The 21,773-nt window shown below is 42.9% G+C and overlaps 1 protein-coding gene across 1 annotated transcript; it reads left to right on the top strand.

Moving 5' to 3' along the window:
* Positions 1-4,638: 4,638 nt before the first annotated feature.
* LOC311338581 (myosin heavy chain, fast skeletal muscle) lies at positions 4,639-18,409 on the top strand. The gene is made up of 40 exons (XM_084463876.1): positions 4,639-4,657; positions 4,932-5,221; positions 5,970-6,113; positions 6,202-6,358; positions 6,455-6,482; positions 6,569-6,680; positions 6,856-6,948; positions 7,071-7,134; positions 7,220-7,318; positions 7,422-7,525; positions 7,616-7,754; positions 7,846-7,964; positions 8,061-8,210; positions 8,308-8,478; positions 8,567-8,873; positions 9,014-9,084; positions 9,275-9,362; positions 9,440-9,557; positions 9,653-9,776; positions 10,341-10,477; positions 10,624-10,879; positions 10,963-11,205; positions 11,291-11,467; positions 11,562-11,707; positions 11,798-11,888; positions 11,974-12,363; positions 12,933-13,059; positions 13,442-13,560; positions 13,659-13,855; positions 13,940-14,123; positions 14,358-14,523; positions 14,647-14,771; positions 14,853-15,161; positions 15,245-15,448; positions 15,532-15,657; positions 15,755-15,925; positions 16,023-16,127; positions 16,850-16,945; positions 17,037-17,168; positions 18,275-18,409. The coding sequence occupies exons 2-40, from the start codon at positions 5,021-5,023 to the stop codon at positions 18,293-18,295; spliced, it is 5,811 nt and encodes a 1,936-aa protein (XP_084320002.1). The 5' UTR covers positions 4,639-4,657; positions 4,932-5,020; the 3' UTR covers positions 18,296-18,409.
* The last annotated feature ends 3,364 nt before the right edge of the window (positions 18,410-21,773 follow it).

The following is a 21,773-nucleotide window of genomic DNA, read 5'->3' as shown; positions in this document are numbered from 1 at the left end:
TATATACAGAACATACACAAATATAGATGTACATACATACATATATATACATACACAAATATAGATGTACATACATACATATATATACATACACAAATATAGATGTACATACATACATATATATACATACACAAATATAGATGTACATACATACATATATATACATACACAAATATAGATGTACATACATACATATATATACATACACAAATATAGATGTACATACATATACATACATATAAATACACAAATATAGATAACATAAACATAGATAAATATAGATAGGTACATACATACATACATATATATATATATATACATAAACAAGTACATACATGTATATGTATATATATATATATATATATATATATATATTGGTCACAACAAGAATAGGGGGACACATAGTAGGGTAAGAATTACTAAAATATAAAAGTATATGCTTTCTTATCCTCAGCTGAATCTATTGCAGGTTCCTTCCTGCAATAAACCATTTATTGTTATTATTGCTTGTTATTATGATTATGTAGTTTAGTTTTAGTTTTCCTAACCAAATGTAATCAAATCTAAATTAATGTAATCTAACCCAGGAGGCAGATTTTGTGACATCTAGTGGTCAAACCTGCACCATGTAACTTCCATTGAAGCCATTTCCATTTTCACATCAAGAAATCAGATCCTGTAGGTCTGTAGGTCTACCCATGACTCAGCATAGTAGGGGTCCACTCTCTCTAAATAAAACCCTGTAGGCCAAGGGCTGTTTACCCCGGGATTCATTATTTCAGGTCAAATGAAAAAAGCATTGTGCAGGTTTAAAAATAACACAATTTAAAAGGTTTGCAATAATCAAGTAAGCTGCCATCGTCAGAGCATTTATGTATCGGTTCCAGATTCCAACAGGGTTGTCATTAATTATTTTAAATTAATTTCCACAACATCCATTATGACATTTTAACATTTTATTATGTTCAATATTTCTGTATTAGACCAAACAGTCAATTCTATATGCACTGCATCATGTTCAGAGCTCACTGCCTTCGTCCGTTGGTCAACAGCGTGTTCTAGCAATAGAGGAGACCCGGGACCACAGACCCAGGACCACAGACCCAGGACCACAGACCCAGGACCACAGTCCCAGGACCACAGTCCTAGGACCACAGTCCCGGGACCACAGACCCGGGACCACAGTCCCGGGACCACAGACCCGGGACCACAGTCCCGGGACCACAGACCCAGGACCACAGTCCCAGGACCACAGACCACAGTCCTAGGACCACAGACCACAGTCCTAGGACCACAGACCACAGTCCTAGGACCACAGACCACAGACCCAGGACCACAGACCACAGTCCTAGGACCACAGACCACAGACCCAGGACCACAGACCACAGTCCCAGGACCACAGACCACAGACCACAGTCTCAGGACCACAGACCACAGTTCTAGGACCACCGCCCAAGTGTTTTAAAGGTTTATCCCAAATAGCTTCCACCTCTGCAGGAGCACACTGTGTGTGTGTGTGTGTGTGTGTGTGTGTGTGTGTGTGTGTGTGTGTGTGTGTGTGTGTGTGTGTGTGTGTGTGTGTGTGTGTGTGTGTGTGTGTGAATGTTTGCAATGAATGAAGGGTGGAATGATTTTTTTATGATTAATGAGGCTCCTTACTGGAGTAGCTCTCCAACTACATTGTTTTATAAGATGCAATGACAATAAAGTCTATCTATCTATCTATCCATAAGAAGGGAATTTAAATTTGGATTTGTGTGTGAGATAATATATGGCCGATATATGCGGATATCTAAATATTTAATGTATCCATAATATTCAGGAGTCCAACATTTCTATTGGTTTAATGGAATCCATCCTAGCTGCCTATGAAAGGTAGTTGACCATAAGAGGCCCCCAGCTCCACCAGTCCTAACATACACTATGACCGCACGCCGGAGGGGCCCGCTCAAAGGAGGCCAGCAGGAGCCCAGGAACCAGGCTAAATATACACACAATGGGAAGGGAAAGTTGGGGTCAAGGTGAGGAGCAGCACAACGTTTCAGCTAGAAAGGCTGTTGCTTTGAAGACTGAAGAAAATAGGTTGCATTATACTTATTTCATCACAGATCTTTTTAATAATTAATTTAAAAAAGGCCTCTTGGACCCTATGAAGTACAACCTCCACTTGAACAACAATGTAAAGACAATAGTTACATTGTGAGACGTGTTAGTGTTGATGGATTCTCTTTGTATAAGAGCTTTGTATAAATCTTTCTATTAAAATGACTTTTTCCTTTACAATCATTCATTTTCCACGGGCATCAACTGCTCCTCTACATGAGTCCCCTGCTATGTGCAACACATGTTTTAATGATCTTACTATGGTTTATATGATAGGCCTAATGTTTTTGTCTTTAGAAGCGATTAAGAACTTAATACCTATTGGACACGCAATCTACTTCCATCATTTGGAGCCAGAAGTCCTTCTCTTCAAAAGTCTGATTTGTAAGACAGTAGGGAATTGCAAAATAAGACACATCTTAATGGTTTCAGTGAAAAGGAGAGTATACAAACAACATGAATAACAAAGCAGACTGTGCACACGAACAGATCTCTACAGAGGTTTACCAGAAGGTCAGGCGAAGGAAGCAAGAGGTGTTTTCTAGAAGAAATCCCTTTCACCATTTCTCGTTCAGGTGTTTCAGGACCACGGTGAAGGAACTGCGTTTGAGAACCATCTGGGTCAGCCTAGTCAGCCACATTGAATAAGAATAAAATAAGTATAATACAAATAATAATAAAAAAATAGATACATTTAGAGAAACCAGGTACATTAACATTAACAACAGGGTGTTACAATTAATGGATCATTATTGTTAATGTTATTTATATCCATTATTTCAGAAGATATGATTGAGATTCTGTCTTGAGAAGGTGGGCTTATTATATTTGATAAAAATTATAGATTCACACAGTAACCAATATAAATTTCATACAATGAGGGAATAAAACACATATTAAAGGCAAATTAAGCATATAGAGATCAGAGAGAAAAACCTAGCCAACTTTTTGCTGATGACTTCATCATTGGTTCAACATTGTTTTTTGAAGCGTTTTACCTTACAAGTACATTTAATTAAGACTATTAACTAAAGCAGCTTCAACAAGTTTAGCAGGCTACATCTGAAAGACACAGCAGGGTAGTAGGGATGTACTTACAGAACCCTTGTGTGCTTGTGTGTGTGAGTATAAGTTGATAAAGGTGTGCATGTTTCCATTCGAAAATACAACAAAACAAGCCCTGATGTACTTAGTACTTAGTTATTTAAACGCAACATGCAGGCTCCTTTGTGTTTGGCTGCAGCCGGTCTGGAATGTTCCTTGTAACTCACCTTGGCTTGTGATCCAGAGAACAGTTGCTGCGACTCGACAAACAGAGAAGCTGACATGGGAGATCACAGGGCTCCACAACACAATAAGCCTCTTGGATGTCTGGTATTTGGCTTAATGTCAACATCACCAACACAGCTATATTTGAATAGTGTCCTCAGAAGAAACAAGTGTTTCGGAGCAGGTATCGAGTGTCGTCTCATTATATCTTATGGCAGAAGCTCTTTAGAATCTCCCCCTCGTCTGGCCCTCATTCATAGGTCAGTGATCATCTTCTAAGTTGAACTGTGTAGGCTGGCATTAAACCAATCAAATCTTTTTATAAACCTTACATCTAAGGCATATCAAGATGAACACAAAACCCCTTAATCATACTTACTTCATCAGCAATCATTCCAGCAACCTCCACGTGTACGCCAATAGAAATACATTCTACCTTTAGAGGCCTCAAAAAGACTCTAATAAAGAGAAACATAAGACACTCAGAGCAATCACCTATTTCTCTGCATTTAGAGATTCTCTTCTTGTGTAGCATCCACAGCTAGACCCTGCTACAGCTGCTGTCCCAGTTAAAAAAAAAAGTTTCTTGGCAATCTCAGTTTTTCCTTAAAGTTCACTGGCGATCATTCTTTTTTTCCTGCAACAGTATATCAATGGCATTTCAAGGCTCCCCCACAGCAAGGCCCATGGCGGTGCCAGAGAACATTACAAGGATACATTGGTCACATCTCTGGAAGGTAGGCTTGTGACCATTGATTTTCCATTAAGCAACGTCTAAATTTGAACCACTTATGAGCATTTCCAGCATATGCAGCAAACATGTCCTTATGAGAATTAATAAGGAATGTATACAAGTCAAACTAATTATAAACATAACATAAACAGGCAGTGTAAAAAATAAATAAAATTAAAGTAAAGATTAATCAGCTAAATCAGACCGTTGTTATCTTAATGTGCACAATTAACAGGCATCACACAATAGACACATGCCCCTAAGATGAACAGTAAGAAATCTCTATAGTGTCAAGTATATGTTCAGTGAACAAAGCATTGCACCTAACAAAGCACCGTTTACACTGGCATTAGATCAGGAATCCTATCTAAGATTGTCACCGATGTAGTATGGGAGACACGTGAAGAACAGAATAAGAAGACAACTGGATGTGAGAACTAAACCTCTGTGCCAGACAGCATGACCAAATAGAGCTAGGCGTGTGGTGTGGCCTCCAAATACTACCTTATAAAAGACGGAGAGGCCCTCCTCCCCAGGCAGAGCCCAGACAAGGTAAGTTGCTCATCAGTTCACACTTTGATTGATGAGTGAGAAGGATGACTGAATTATGATATTTGTTTGCAAGAAATTATATTCTATGACAGAGATAACATTTCTAATTAAACACTAAAGACAAAGCAGTGATTGGATTTAAACTAAAATCCGATATAGTTTGACGGTGTTCTTTTGTTCCAATAGTGCAGAAAGATTGCAAAGACACTTGAAAAAGTGTCTTTGAAAAAGTTTGATAAGTTGATTTAATTAAATTTATTGAATCATCCCTCAGCCAAATTCTTAGACGTGCCTTCCAGGAGTCCCATCTCGACTAGCCTGGTGTACTTCAAGGTAGATCATATACCAGCTTGAGGAGCCATCATGGGGGACGGTGAGATGCAGTGTTTTGGCGCGGCGGCGATCTACCTCCGGAAGCCAGAGAGGGAGAGGCTTGAGGCCCAGACCAGCCCCTTTGACGCTAAAACAGCCTACTTTGTGTCTGAGCCCAAGGAGATGTACCTCAAGGGAGTGCTCCAGGGCCGAGAAGGTGGCAAAGCCACCGTCAAGACTCTGTGTGGGCAGGTAGGGTGTTGGACTCTGAATCCACTCTCTGATTTAAAGACCGGGTAAACCAAATTCAGTATTTTTCTTCTTATCATATTAATTAGGCCTTAAATGTGTCCCTCAAAACATGTAAAAAATATTTTTCCCATTCATCATTTCCTTGAGGAGCTAGGCCTCAGAGAATGTTCTGTGTGCAGGTTTAAAATGGGCGGGTCTACATCGATGACCGCTTTACGTAAAGCGGTCATACTCACATAAACCCGCCCCCTGCTGCCCTCTAGGTATAAATACATTAACCGCGCACTAGCATTCTGTGGTTTCACCCGTCTATGGTTTTACCGCTCACGAGTCTGGTTTGAATTGTCAGTTTGCAGCTAGCTTGCCCGTTATGCCTCTTCAACCTCGTTGGTGCATCTTCCCTGGATGCCACAGTGGGAAACGTAACGTTAACGGTTCGTTTACTTTATTTAAGTTTAAGTTTACCTCTCCGGTGATGGGCGTGGTTTCCTGGCCTGCAGCGCACACGCCCCCACCGTCCTGAGCCAGGGATTACTGCTCATTTTTCATCAACTTTGAAGCATAATTTTATATACTTCGCGATTTTTTTAGTCCTTCAAATTTGGCAGGGTGGTTAATAATATATTTTCCTGTGGTATTATAAACTCAAAACCCATAATTATTCTTGGTTTACCCGGTCTTTAACAATAATGTGTGTGTGCCAATAATATGGCAGCATGTTTTTTACGCTGTTATGTATTTCCACTAGACCCTCACTGTAAAAGAGGAGGAAATCTACCCCATGAATCCCCCAAAGTACGACAAGATTGAGGACATGGCCATGATGACCCACCTCAACGAGCCCACCGTGCTGTACAACCTCAAAGAGCGCTACGCAGCATGGATGATCTACGTGAGTCTCAGCCCTCGATGCACATTGGAAGCCTTTAGTGGTGTAACGTCTTAAGGTCATGCTGACATGTGTGTCCTGCTGGAGACAGACCTACTCTGGGCTCTTCTGCGTCACGGTGAACCCCTACAAGTGGCTGCCAGTGTACGATTCTTCCGTGGTGAACGCCTACAGGGGCAAGAAGAGGATTGAGGCTCCGCCCCACATCTTCTCCATCTCTGACAACGCCTATCAGGCCATGCTCACAGGTATCAAACTATTTGCAAGATATTAGCTATCGCATATATGTTTCACCAAATGATAATGCTAATTCTTCCATTCCATTCTCCCATTTTCTAATACAGACAGAGAAAATCAGTCAATCCTGATCACGTAAGTAATCATCCAATACAAAAGGTAAATATAGGACAATAATATGGCATGGCCTTATTGTAGCTAATGCTTCTTTGATCCCCAAGTGGAGAATCTGGTGCAGGGAAGACTGTGAACACCAAGCGTGTCATCCAGTACTTTGCAACAATTGCAGTGTCTGGACCCAAGAAATCCGAGCATGTTTCTGGAAAGATGCAGGTCGGGAACCGTGACATAATCTTTTGGTCTTACATTAGAGAACTTAACGTACATCCTCATTTGGAGGTCTCTTCCATCCTACATGACCTCCAAGTGAGGATGAGAACAGAACAACCCTAGCTTTCAATATGGGAGCAGCAACGAAGTGCTGTAACCAAGGGAGTGTCTTTTGCAGGGGTCGCTGGAGGACCAGATCATCGCAGCAAACCCTCTGCTGGAGGCCTACGGTAACGCCAAGACCGTGAGAAATGACAACTCTTCCCGCTTTGTAAGTTTGTGTTTATTGTAAAATAAAAACAATCAGATTTTATAATACTGGACATATGGTGACCACATCTATTAATCACAGCAAGGCTTATGTTGTGCACTTCTCAATCCTTCTATGAATAGGGAAAGTTCATCAGAATTCACTTTGCGACTTCTGGAAAGTTGGCATCAGCTGATATTGAAACATGTAAGTTACTTGGCTTATTATATTAATATATTTATTGTCTTATGCTGTTTTTTAAGCTGGGCATTGCTTGTATCTTGTTACACAGATCTTCTGGAGAAGTCCAGGGTGACGTTCCAGCTGTCTGCTGAGAGAAGCTACCATATCTTCTATCAGCTCATGACCGGCCACAAGCCCGAGCTAATAGGTATGGTAAATCATGTCATGCTTACTTTCCATATTTAGTGTGGGTTACAAACAATTATCATCGTATTTCTCTATCTGTGATTTTTGGTTGGTTTGTTTTCCAGATGCCCTTCTCATTACCAAAAACCCATTTGACTATCACATGATCAGTCAAGGTGAAATCACTGTCAAGAGTATAGATGATGTTGAAGAATTCATCGCCACTGATGTAAACTTTTTTTTTCTTCTTTTTTTAAGCATTCACCAGTCATTCTAAATTAGGTTGGTTGATTTTGATAAATATGTATTTGGATCACAGACGGCCATTGACATCCTGGGCTTCAATGCGGATGAGAAGATTGGCATCTACAAGCTGACCGGTGCAGTGATGCATCATGGGAACATGAAGTTCAAGCAGAAGCAGCGTGAAGAGCAGGCTGAGCCTGATGGCAATGAGGGTACAAACCAAAAAATGAATCATATTTTTGTTTTATTGAACAAAAAATGGATTTCAGACTAAATGCATTTATTTTGTGTTGATGGCTTTAGAGGCAGACAAAATTGGCTACCTCATGGGTCTGAACTCTGCGGATGTCCTTAAGGCTCTGTGTTACCCCAGAGTGAAGGTTGGGAATGAGTATGTCACCAAAGGTCAAACGTGTCCACAGGTAAAACATTTGAACGTAAAGAATGGAATTTCCATTTAACATGTTTCATTCACATTTTGTATAACAATCCTTTCACCTTTGCTCTAAAATTGGTAGGTTCATAACTCAGTGATGGCTCTCTGCAAGTCAGTCTATGAGAAAATGTTCTTGTGGATGGTCGTCAGAATCAATGAGATGCTGGACACAAAGCAGCCCAGGCAATACTTCATCGGTGTGTTGGACATCGCTGGATTTGAAATCTTTAATGTAAGTGAGCTCTACAAAGCAATGGTTTTGATGTTTTGTGGTGGAAGAAGCGCAAACAATTGCACTATGTCCTTACTGTAACTTTTTGACCCCAAAGTACAACAGCTTGGAGCAGCTGTGCATCAACTTCACCAATGAGAAACTGCAACAGTTTTTCAACCACCACATGTTTGTCCTGGAGCAAGAAGAGTACAAGAAAGAAGGAATTGAATGGGAGTTCATTGACTTTGGTATGGACCTGGCAGCCTGCATTGAGCTAATTGAGAAGGTACGTTCTCAATTATGAGTGGAAATCCATCACCATATAGGGTTAGGTCAATTTACTGATCAACACTTCACTTCCATCCAAATGACAGCCAATGGGCATCTTCTCCATCCTTGAAGAGGAGTGCATGTTCCCCAAGGCCTCAGACACCACCTTCAAGAACAAACTGCATGACCAGCACCTTGGCAAAACCAAGGCGTTTGAGAAGCCAAAGCCCGCTAAAGGCAAAGCTGAGGCCCACTTCTCCCTGGTGCACTATGCCGGCACGGTGGACTACAACATCACCGGCTGGCTGGACAAGAACAAGGACCCCCTGAACGACTCCGTGGTTCAGCTCTACCAGAAGTCCTCAGTTAAACTGCTGGCTCTGCTGTATGCGTCCCATGCCCTACCAGACGGTACATCATGTCATATCATATATTATTATTATTTTTTTAAACTAAATTAAATGTGAAAGGAAATGTATATGGGTACATTTCAAAGGAATAGTACTAACCATATATGATGTGCAATATCTGATTGAATTGTGATGTCATAGCTGATGCTGGTGGTAAGAAGGGTGCCAAGAAGAAGGGGGGTTCCTTCCAGACGGTGTCGGCCCTGTTCAGGGTAAGAGCAGCGTTGTATTCACCAGTACCCTCCATTGTCTTCATCATCCACTAGGCCAAAGTTGACATAATTAAAGACTGAACAAAAAACAGCCGTTTTCTCTTAAATACGTGGATGATTAGGCTGAAGAATGTACGAGAATAAATAACTTTTTTAGTATTTGTAACATTGGATTATGTACTTCTTTTAGGAAAATTTGGGCAAGCTCATGACCAACTTGAGAAGCACACATCCACACTTTGTGCGTTGTTTGATTCCAAACGAATCAAAAACTCCAGGTTTGTTTACCTTCAAAATTGCTTATGTTAATATAAACAATGCTTTTGGAAACATAATTTACTAATTTGCCTCAAAGGTCTGATGGAGAACTTCCTGGTCATCCACCAGCTGAGGTGTAACGGTGTGCTGGAAGGTATCAGAATCTGCAGAAAGGGCTTCCCCAGCAGAGTCCTCTATGGTGACTTCAAGCAGAGGTAGCTCTTTAGCTACTGTCCTGACCTGCTATTCAACATCAGCATGGTCCATCGACTGATGGAAGCAAAATTAATCTCCTCTTCAATCATTGCAGATACAAAGTATTGAATGCCAGTGTCATCCCTGAGGGACAATTCATTGACAACAAGAAGGCCTCTGAGAAACTTTTGGGCTCCATTGATATTGACAGCAGTCAGTACAAGTTTGGACACACAAAGGTAGCATCGATTGAACTTTTCAGAACGCAAAGACTTTGTGTGACACTGTATGATGATGTAGATGGGACCGGTCCTATGTCCCCCAGCCCTTTGGTGTCCCTCAGCCCTCTGTATACATTTAGGTCCTATGTTCCCTCTGTATACATTTAGGTCCTATGCTCCCTCTGTATACAGTTAGGTCCTATGTTCCCTCTGTATACAGTTAGGTCCTATGCTCCCTCTGTATACAGTTAGGTCCTATGTTCCCTCTGTATACAGTTAGGTCCTATGCTCCCTCTGTATACAGTTAGGTCCTATGTTCACTCTGTATACATTTAGGTCCTTTGTCCCCTCAGCATAAATGTATGTCACATGCTCCCTCAGCCCCATGTTAAGTTAAGTAAGTTAAGTTTTTTCACAGAATAGTACCAAGCTCCACACACTTCCTGTTATTCCAGAAGGTCACTGAAGTGGATCTTGTCACAGTGTTGACCTCACATGTCGTACCCACTTTCTGGAGGGAGAATAGGAGAACTATTTCCTGAGGGAACATATACATGACCCCATTTAAACTGCTGTTCTCAGGTGTTCTTCAAAGCAGGATGCCTGGGTGCTCTAGAGGAGTTGAGAGATGAGAAACTCGCTGCACTGGTCACCTTGACTCAGGCTCTCTGCAGGGGATTCAACATGAGAAGAGAATTTGTCAAAATGATGGAGAGAAGGTAAACATAATTTGTGTATTGTTTATACCTTATATGCCTGAAGGTTAACATAATTTGTGTATTGTTTATACCTTATATACCTTATATACATGAAACGAACCTAGTTTAGACAACAAATGACCAGATTTTAACTTAATCTTTTTTAGAGAGGCTGTCTTCACTATCCAGTACAACATCCGCTCATTCATGAATGTCAAAACATGGCCATGGATGAAGGTCTACTTCAAGATCAAGCCACTGCTGAAGAGTGCTGAGACTGAAAAGGAGATGGCTCAAATGAAGGAGACCTTTGAGAAGACCAAGGAAGATCTTGCCAAAGCTCTGGCAAAGAAAAAGGATCTGGAGGAAAAAATGGTTTCTCTGCTCCAGGAAAAGAATGACCTCCTACTACAAGTTCAATCTGTGAGTAACACTGAGAGAGCTCCTCAACAAGACATTATCAAATATGCATCTACTGTAAATCTCATTCATGATCCCTTTTAAAGGAAGGTGAAAACTTGTCGGATTCAGAAGAAAGATGTGAGGGCCTCATTAAGAGTAAGATCCAGCTGGAGGCCAAACTCAAAGAGACGTCTGAGAGACTGGAGGATGAGGAGGAGCTCAATTCTGAGCTGACGGCCAAGAAGAGGAAGCTGGAAGATGAGTGTTCTGAGCTCAAGAAGGACATTGATGACCTGGAGCTGACCTTGGCCAAAGTGGAGAAGGAGAAACATGCCACTGAGAACAAGGTTGCTATATTGATAATTTTAATGTTTTTCCTACAATAAAGCCCAAATGCTTTTAGGTTATTCAAATTTATATCTGAATGTTTAGGTCAAAAACCTCACAGAGGAGATGTCATCTCAAGATGAGATCATCGCCAAGTTGACCAAGGAGAAGAAAGCCCTCCAAGAGGCCCACCAGCAGACATTGGATGACCTCCAGGCAGAGGAGGACAAAGGCAACACTCTGAGCAAAGCCAAGTGTAAACTGGAGCAGCAAGTGGATGATGTGAGTCATACACTAAAGGACCATTTAAAAGTAAAATTTATATACATAATGCCGAGAATGTCTATAGCACTCTAGAAATTTTTATCTTTAACAGCTTGAAGGTTCCCTGGAGCAAGAGAAAAAGCTTCGAATGGACCTTGAGCGGGCCAAAAGAAAGCTTGAAGGAGATCTTAAACTGGCCCAGGAGTCCATCATGGACCTGGAGAATGACAAGCAGCAATCAGATGAGAAAATCAAGAAGTGAGTCTACTAACATGCTAGCATTGCCTTTTGAGAGTTCTACCAGTGGGTGATCACACAGTGTCCTTCTATATCTTTTGCCACATCTAGGAGGGACTTTGAAACAAGCCAGCTTCTAACCAAAATTGAGGATGAGCAAACACTTTCTGCTCAATTGCAGAAAAAGATCAAAGAACTTCAGGTGTGTTCAATGAACATCATAGAGGATAGAGTCCAATACCATCCACCATCATTACTTATAGAATAACTATTAAACCATTTTTAAGGCTCGCATTGAGGAGCTGGAGGAGGAGATTGAGGCTGAGCGTGCTGCTCGGGCCAAGGTGGAGAAGCAGAGAGCCGATCTCTCCAGGGAACTTGAGGAGATCAGCGAGAGGCTTGAGGAGGCCGGTGGAGCCACTTCTGCCCAGATCGAGATGAACAAGAAGCGCGAGGCTGAGTTCCAGAAGCTGCGTCGTGACCTGGAGGAGTCGACCCTGCAGCACGAGGCCACCGCCGCAACGCTGAGGAAGAAGCAGGCCGACAGCGTGGCCGAGCTGGGAGAGCAGATCGACAACCTCCAGCGGGTCAAGCAGAAGCTGGAGAAGGAGAAGAGCGAATACAAGATGGAGATCGATGACCTCTCAAGCAACATGGAGGCCGTCGCAAAGTCAAAGGTTTTTGATTGTATTTGATTTGATTGACATTCTCATGTGTGTGTATTAATCATTCAATGGTTTAATTAGTTACTGAAAGATATTTAAGCGTTTAGTTGTCTGATGTGATAAGTGTTTAGTTGTCTCTTGCACCTCTGGCAGACCAGGCTGACTGGCTTAAGGCACTAATCCACAAAATAATAGTGCAAACGGCATTGGAGCTAAGTCATGGGGGACTTTCTATACTACGTGCAAGTTTGCATATTTTATTAGGTCATCCCCACTTCAATTCAGATTATTTGATGTGCTCACACCGCATTTTGAGTTATTTTTTGTACAGAGTGGTTTAAGATGAGTTTGGTTGTCTCGTGACCAGTGTTTGTGGATACACTTATAAACAAAAGTTTTGGAAATTTTGAAGGATGTGACGTTTGAAACGGGGGAAAAACATTCAAACTACGTTAGCTGCTATTGAGAGTGTGATTATTAAATACACCCCATAGCTATAGATTTCCCTTCCTCAAAAATAACACAGAACTGTTCACCAACACATGTAATGTTTGGTTCATGTTCATTTCTATACATTTTAGGCAAATCTTGAAAAACTGGCTCGTACCCTTGAGGATCAACTGAGTGAGATCAAGAGCAAAAATGACGAGCATGTCCGACAACTTAACGATCTAACTGTGCAAAGGGCAAGACTGCAAACAGAAAATGGTAAGAAATACGTTACGTATGTTTAAAGGGTATGTAAACATTTTAGCATGAGGCCTGCTGTGTAAACCTGAGATATTGGTTGGATCAACTGTGAGGAGTTTTGTGGCCAATAGAAAAATGCCACTTGGAAAAATACCCATAAGGAAGTAGCAGAATTCTTGTACTTTACCCAAAAATTCTTCATTTTAGTCAAAAAGTTTTGCTTCTCCTCCAAAGTGGCAATCTCAAAGATCTCCAAAGATTGAATTTAAATCATCTTCAAATATTTATGTTTTTGTTCTTCCAGAATAATTTAGCATACCGGTAATTAACAAGCACCAAACAATGATGTTATGGTGATAGACTTGGGGATTTTTTTTTTTACAATATGTTTTCTATTTAGGTGAATTCAGCCGCCAGCAGGAGGAGAAAGAAGCACTTGTTTCTCAGCTGACACGAGGCAAGCAGGCTTACACTCAGCAGATTGAGGAGCTGAAGAGACACATTGAGGAGGAAGTCAAGGTATTGTTTTACAATATCACACCAAACTTCATTGGGAGATGAAAAAAATCCACAACAAAGGTGGATATAGATATTATACATTTTTTATTTGAATTCAGGCCAAGAATGCCCTGGCCCATTCGGTCCAGTCGTCTCGTCATGACTGCGACCTGCTCAGAGAGCAGTTTGAGGAGGAGCAGGAGGCCAAGGCTGAGCTGCAGCGGGGGATGTCCAAGGCCAACAGCGAGGTGGCTCAGTGGAGGAGCAAATACGAGACTGACGCCATTCAGCGCACTGAGGAACTGGAGGAAGCCAAGTAAATCAATACATTTTCCTCTCTATCTGTAGGACTGTACTGGAGATGGTGTAGGCCTGATGCTAAATGTCATTTGCATCTCAGGAAAAAGCTTGCCCAGCGTCTTCAGGATGCAGAGGAGGCTGTAGAGGCCACAAATTCCAAATGTGCCTCTCTGGAAAAGACTAAACAGAGGCTGCTTGGCGAGGTGGAGGACCTGATGATTGATGTGGAGAGAGCTAATTCTCTGGCTGCCAACCTTGACAAGAAGCAGAGGAACTTTGACAAGGTACTAGGGGTGTAACATCTCAAGACTCTTGTTCAGAGTTCCCTTGCTCCCCTAAAAACACCCCTCTTATGCACGTATTGTATGTTGTACGTCCTGGCACTTAAAAGTAGTACTTAGCATTTTGGTTGGTTGGTTAGTTTTTTGGATGGGAACCAACCCGACTGTCAGGGAGCTTGAAAAATAGATTGATCAGTCAATACAATAGGATACTCAATGTTTTCTCTGAACTTGCAGGTTCTTGCTGAGTGGAAGCAGAAATATGAGGAGGGCCAGGCTGAGTTGGAGGGATCTCAGAAAGAGGCTCGCTCTCTGAGCACAGAGATGTTCAAGCTGAAGAACTCCTATGAAGAATCTCTTGATCAGCTTGAGACCCTCAAGAGGGAGAATAAGAACCTGCAACGTAAATATATACTTTGAAACCACAAAGTACACCAACAAACATTTAGTTGCCAAATGGCTTGCTAACTGCAAACCAAAAAATAAACCAAACTTAAATTCATTGATTGTACCTTTTCCCTCACAGAGGAGATCTCTGACCTGTCTGAGCAGATGGGTGAAACAGGTAAAACCATTCACGAACTTGAGAAGGGGAAAAAGACTGTAGAGGTTGAGAAAACTGAACTGCAGACTTCTCTGGAGGAGGCAGAGGTATGGTCTATCATCACATTTATAAGTCTTCTCTGTTTTAAAAAAATCACATCACATCACAAATATGTTTCTTTCATCAAGGCTACCTTGGAACATGAGGAGTCCAAGATTCTTCGTGTTCAGCTGGAGCTTACCCAGGTCAAGGGGGAGATTGACCGGAAGATTGCAGAGAAAGATGAGGAGATGGAGCAGATCAAGAGGAACAGCCTGAGGGTGATCGACTCCATGCAGAGCAATTTGGACTCAGAGATCAGGAGCAGAAATGATGCCCTGAGAATCAAGAAGAAGATGGAGGGAGACCTCAACGAGATGGAGATCCAGTTGAGCCACGCCAACCGCCAGGCTTCTGAAGCCCAGAAACAACTCAGAAACGTCCAGGGACAGCTTAAGGTACTCTGTGTGTGAGCCTAATATAGGGATGATAAACAAATGTACTTTATATGTTTACAGTAGACTAACATGTCCTATTTCAGGATGCCCAACTGCACCTTGATGATGCCCTTAGAGGACAAGAAGACATGAAGGAGCAGGTCGCCATGGTGGAGCGCAGGAACAACCTGATGGTGGCTGAGATCGAGGAGCTGAGAGCAGCCCTGGAGCAGACCGAGAGGGGCCGCAAAGTGGCTGAGCAGGAGCTGGTTGACGCCAGTGAGCGCGTGGGACTGCTGCACTCCCAGGTAAACAGAGGAGTTCCTTCATGACCTCATGGAGGAGCATCATCAGAATGAACATTATGTAATCAGGGCTCATTGTTGTTTAGAACACCAGCCTCATCAACACCAAGAAGAAGCTGGAGACCGACCTCGTCCAGGTCCAAGGAGAGGTGGAGGACACGGTTCAAGAAGCCAGGAACGCAGAGGAGAAGGCCAAGAAGGCCATCACTGACGTGGGTCACACTCACATACAGTCCTGTTGTGTTGAAGCTCTCAGGTTCCATCCTTGACGAGTGTAAACTCAAACGTCTCCTCTTGTTGTTCTGTTAGGCTGCCATGATGGCGGAGGAGTTGAAGAAGGAGCAGGACACCAGCTCTCACCTGGAGAGGATGAAGAAGAACCTGGAGGTCACGGTGAAGGACCTGCAGCACCGTCTGGATGAAGCTGAGAACCTGGCCATGAAGGGAGGCAAGAAGCAGCTCCAGAAACTGGAGGCTAGGGTAGGTCTTTGGGGAAATAGAGCAAAATGTTGGCAATTCTCTCATTGTAGTTTTTTTGCTTGATGTCCAATTAAAAAACCTTCCATCTCCATCAAAGGTTCGTGAACTGGAGACTGAATGTGAGGCTGAGCAGCGCCGCGGCTCGGAGGCCATTAAGGGAGTCCGCAAATATGAGAGGAGAGTGAAGGAGCTGTCGTATCAGGTCTGTTGATGCTTTGGATAGATTGATTCAGGGCTCCATTAATACTGCTTTCGGAATTTATATATTACTTAAAGTGGTCATGCTTATTTTATTTTTTAAACCTTTCAATTGAACATATCAATTTAACATAGTGATCTATGACATTCTGTCACCATAACTTAAAAGGTTGCCTGGGGGGGGGGTATCATATATATAATTTCTGCGTTAGAATATCTAAAAACGACATACACCTATGTTATGTATTGTGTTGAATTGTGTACTTAATTGATTTAAATTTTCAAAATATGTGCCAGACATAGAGCGGTATCGCGTTCATCTCCGACCCACGGTGCAATAGGAACAAAAGGATACAATTTGGTAAAAAAGATAAGAAATGTGCAATATGAGGAAGATTATTTACAATATGTGCAATATGCAGTAAAATGAAGAAATGGAAAAGTGTACATTTATTGTAGGGTACATTACGTGCGTAGGGAATTTCATTATAATGCTCATACTCTCTTACCAGCTCGTAAGCTATGGTAGCTTACCATGGGGAGCAACATTCCTTCCTAGAGTTCTCGGCCCAATTTTCTTTTGTTTTTTATTTATAATTTGCAGACTGAGGAAAAAATAGTTTAAAGACTTAGGGTGGTGGATTATCGTGTTAAGTCATTTTTCATGGAAGTAGAATATAAATTCCCACTGTAACCACGGTGCCTTGACATTTGCTTTTCCTGCAGTGTGAGGAGGACAAGAAGAACATCTGCAGACTCCAAGATCTGGTGGACAAGCTGCAGCTGAAGATGAAGGCCTACAAGAGGCAGGCTGAGGAGGCTGTGAGTCACACTCCTCAGAGACTCCTCCATTCATAAAATTACCATTTTGGTTAAACGGTTCACTATTTAACACACATGTTTTCTGAAACAGGAGGAGCAGGCCAACACCCACCTGTCCAGGTACAGGAAGGTTCAGCATGAGCTGGAAGAAGCTCAGGAACGCGCTGACGTTTCTGAGTCCCAGGTCAACAAGCTGAGAACCAAGAGTCGTGAATTCGGCAAGGTAACTGTAGCACCTAGTGGTTTAAATGAGCCTAGCTGGCCGCTAGCACTATACGTAGTTTAGTACAGGTTCTTCGTACTAAGAAAAACCTTAAGTGCAGATCTAACCAAAACGCTTTGCAGGCTTTGAAAGGCGAGAGGGCACTCCAGGGTGCCATCAGTTAGATGCTTGGTCCCCATTGATAACAATTATCAAATGTAATATAATTATCAGATGTTAAAAATCATTCAGTGTCATTGGGGCCTTAATTAGGTAGACCTCTCCTAAATATGAAATGTAACAATTATGGCTTTGTGATTGTGTAAAATAGTGTGTATAGCGTATTGAATAGTTAGAATAGTTCGAAATTGATATATCGAATTTAAATAAATAATACATTCAAGTGATGAATACTGGCAATGCATCCACTAATTGAAAACACAAACCACAAAGAAATACTATATTAAATGACCACAATAAAACACTGAGTGCAGTGGGCCGCGTACTGCAGAGTGTAGGGCCGAGTGGCACCGCCCTACCCCAGCTCATCTAACCACTGGCTTCCTTTGCATCCACTCAACCATAACACGAGACAAGAAGCTCGGTCACAGCCAATAAAGACGGGGATAATCCAAAGATATTCTTAATGAAACCACCCCCACATCCTTTACAATAGACAATAGGCATAACAAAAACAATACATCCATTTATGGCATTCACTTCTGGATATTTGCCGATACTTTTAATTATATGGCTCCACAACATTAGAAGCCACCAGAACCCTGTGCAACTATTATCGGTCACGTGCCACCTTTATTTTAACGTTGTTCTCAACCTGTTAAACTAGTTGAGAGCTCCTGGCAACCTCTTTCATTGTCCTCTTCAGCGAGCCACAAGCTCCATGTTTCCAAACCTTAGACCCTCCTCCAGACATAGGTTAGCAATTTGGTTGGCTAAGGAATCATTTATTCCTTAGCCTATATTGTTCTTAATAGTACACCGTTTAAAGCAACCAACATTCAGCTTGATGAAGCATGGACTTCACAGAGGGCTACATAATGTCTTCACCTTGATGATGATGACAGATTTTAAATTCATGTTTCATCTGTCACTTTCTTTTATTCCAGACCAAGGACGCTGAAGAATGAGAAAAAACACAAGCCCATAGCAGGAAGTCATACAATATGAATATCTTGTTAGGTGTCCACTGCAGCATGTGAAGTACACATTCATTCAATCAATAAAAGCCGGTATTTGATTCATTTGTGTGTCTGGCCTTCATTACTTGATATGCGTGGGCTTAGTGCACGAGGGGCTGATGTGCCCCGCCGAGGTCAAGCTTTTATTTAGAGGGTAAGTAACCCCCCATCCCCCGTTTTGGCCGAACTTCTAAATACAAGTTAAAAAGATTACCATCCAAGCTGCCTCCTCTCGAACTACGACTACCGGCATGGGAGTCGAAGGCTCTAACCACTGAGCTAAAAGCCCAGGCTTCTGACTCAGCGGCTAGAAGCGTTCTTAAGGCTAGGGCTGTGAGGATTTACAACGTACTACCGCCAGCTAGCCCAGGCTAGTTGGCATCCGTTACACAAGCAGTATCAACAGTCGTAAAGGTTTTAGAAATAAACAGACAAATGGGTTGCATAAGAGCAAGTTTGAGTGTCAACGTCAAACGTTGTCAAAACCCACGTCACACTAGCCTGAGCAAGCAAAAGGAAAGTCCCACTCTCACTTTAGTAGCAGACATCTTGTATTCCACAGAGGATTTCCACAGTTATAACTTTCCACATTTTAGTTAAAAATAAGACATAATAATGTTCAGTTTTGGGGCTTACTTGGAGGAAAACTTCTGCATTTTTGAATCTGGATAAAAATGTTTTGTCATTTTGAGTCTTAGCGACTAAACCTCTATTAGTCTTGTTTTACCACTGAGATGCTCCGATTTGTATTATAACTAAGTGTCTTACAACATTATCGAAATAATCCCTACAGAGGAATAAAACTCTGGCTTATGATGATAACTGCTTCAATTTCAACAGCCAATTTCAAGAGAGAGAGAGAGAAAGAGAGAGAGAGAGAGAGGGGGGGGGGAGAGAGAGAGAGAGAGGGGGGAGAGAGAGAGAGAGAGAGGGGGGAGAGAGAGAGAGAGCGCCAGAGACTGCTGGTGTTCCAGTGGGTGCTGGGACCCTCAGAGGATGGAGGCCTGTTGGGGAGCAGGGGACCTGTTGCTGCCCCATATCGGGGTCTGTGTGTGTGTATGTGTGGATGCTACCGACACACACCACACAACGTTCCACAGCAGAGGATTTCAACCGCTTTGATCAACAGGGCCGTGCTGGAGACATTCTTTCATGTGCCCAAAATAAAATGGAGGAGGCGGCCACGACCACAGGGACCAAAGGGGCCAGCATCCATGGAGTCGCTGCACCTAACATGCTGACATGCATGCTATTTTCCTACAAACGTCTGAGTTCATAAAGTTGCATCATTGAGTCTGGCTTTTTATGTTGAGACCGAGCGTCTCAACATAAACGTCGTTGATGTGTCCCACCGCGGGCTCACAGGAAAGCACCTTGACCGCGGTAAGAGAAGTGGGCTGCCCAGCTGCGTCCCAGGGGCCATCAGAAGAGGATCCCTCCCCACCGGTGCTTACATTGGAGGTTCAAGGAGGAAGAGGCTGTGTTCCGAATAATTCCGTCTCTCCTCATCGCCTCGCTCGTCCCAAGAACATTCCCCGCACACACCTTGACCTCACACTTCAACCCGCTGTAATTGGCTCATGACAAACAAATGGACCTTCCTTACGTTTGAAGTTGTAAAGGCATTCACATCGAACATTGATTAATTACCCATTTATAGCATTATGTCTTTGTTATTTCCTCAAAAACAGTGTTGCTATGAGCAAACATGTTTTTCATGTTCTGTTTTCATTATGTTCTGTGTGTATTTGCAGGGCTGGGCGATATATATCACCATATGTTTAGGCTATATCGTGATGCACAATACACATCTCTATTTTTTTTAAATCTCCTCTTAAAGTGTAATTCGGGCAAAAATTGAACCCAGGGTCTTTTGCCTGTTCTCTGTTCTCTTACCGCGGTCCAGGCGCTTTCCTGTGAGCGCCCCCTGCAGCCCGCGGCGGGACGCTGCCCGGAGCAGAGGAGAGGGTCAGGGCCATCGGGCTCAACATAAAAAGCCAGACTCAATAATGCAACTTTATGAACTCAGACGTTGAAAACATAAAATTAGCCCTCCAGACATAATATAATAGAGGTGCCCCTCTTACATTTACATTTAGGCCATTTAGCAGACGCTTTTATCCAAAGCGACTTACAATAGTACATTTCTCATAAGAAGTGAAACAATATATTGCCGTCGGTACAGTAAAGACATTCATAGAACCAAGTACTAACAATCGCTAGGCCAACCCATCCCCCGTATACAGCAGTGATAGCTAGCTAGCCTTTGTCAGCGGAATAGCTGAGTGTTGTCAGCATAGCAGTGATAGGAAAAAATGTGTAATGTAATTACAGAGCCCAGAGATCTGGTATAGAGGAAGAACAGAAGAGGCCCCAGTACAGAGCCTTGAGGGACACCAGTGTCAAGCGTGCAAGGTTTGGACAAGGAGCCATTCCATGTTACCTGATAGGTGCGATCATCCTTCATCAGGTAGGATGTGAACCAGGACAGGGCAGATTTAGCAATGCCAAGTTCAGCAAGCAAGTTGTTATGTGAGAGATAGACAGTTGGTTAGAGATGGCATCTTCCAGTGTTTTAGAGAGGAATGAAAGAAGAGATACTGGTCTGCAGTTCTGGATGTCGGTGGTGTCAAGGGTTGGTTATTTGAGGAGAGGCTTTATTCTGGCAGTCTTGAAAGAAGGGACAGAGGGAGTCCATAACAAGTGGTGGGCCATTTTTTGAAAAGCAGCTGAGAAGGGCATCCATCTCGTCGTAGAAGTCGCAAAGGGGACCTGGAGGGCGGTAGATGACTACAATGAAGAGCTTGATAGGCAGGGTGACAGTGACAGCGTGGAGTTCAAATGCAGATCTGGCCGAGTGTTCTAGTGGAAGAACCTGGTAGGACCACTTCGGCGAGATGAGGAGTCCAGTCCCTCCTCCTCGCCCTGATGGTCTTGGGGTGTGTGAGAATGAGAAGGCTGTGGAGAGGGCAGCAGGAGTAGCAGAGTTCTCTGGAGTGATCCAAGTCTCTGTAAGGGTCAGGAAGTGGAGGGTCATGAGGGATGCGTAGGCCGAAATGGAGTCTGCCTTCTTGACCGCCGATTGGCAGTTCCAGAGTCCTCCCATCACATCGGTCGGTGTAAGTAGAGGGTGGTGGATGGGACAGATTGGAAGGGTTGTTGCGCCGAGCAGAGGGTCTGTAGTGGCGTCTTCTCCGGGTGGAAATCCTGACGGTGATTGAAGTACGACACATAGCTACAATATGGCCGGCCTCCCAGGGCCTCCTCGAGGGACTCCCACAGAGAGACTCCCTTGTCTTTGTTTCCCGGGTCTTCCTTTGCTGGGTGCTGACGCTAATAAAACTAGCCTTTAACTACACAAGGGAGCTCAGGCAGCCATAGCTCTGCCCAGCAATCAAGCCTATTGTTGTCACCTTGTGACTGAAAC

This window comes from Micromesistius poutassou (genome assembly GCF_964030765.1).
Source record: "Micromesistius poutassou genome assembly, chromosome: 2".
In the NCBI taxonomy this organism is placed as follows: Eukaryota; Metazoa; Chordata; class Actinopteri; order Gadiformes; family Gadidae; genus Micromesistius; species Micromesistius poutassou.
Note: the sequence above shows the minus strand (reverse complement) of the source record. Positions and strands in the feature narration are given on the sequence as shown.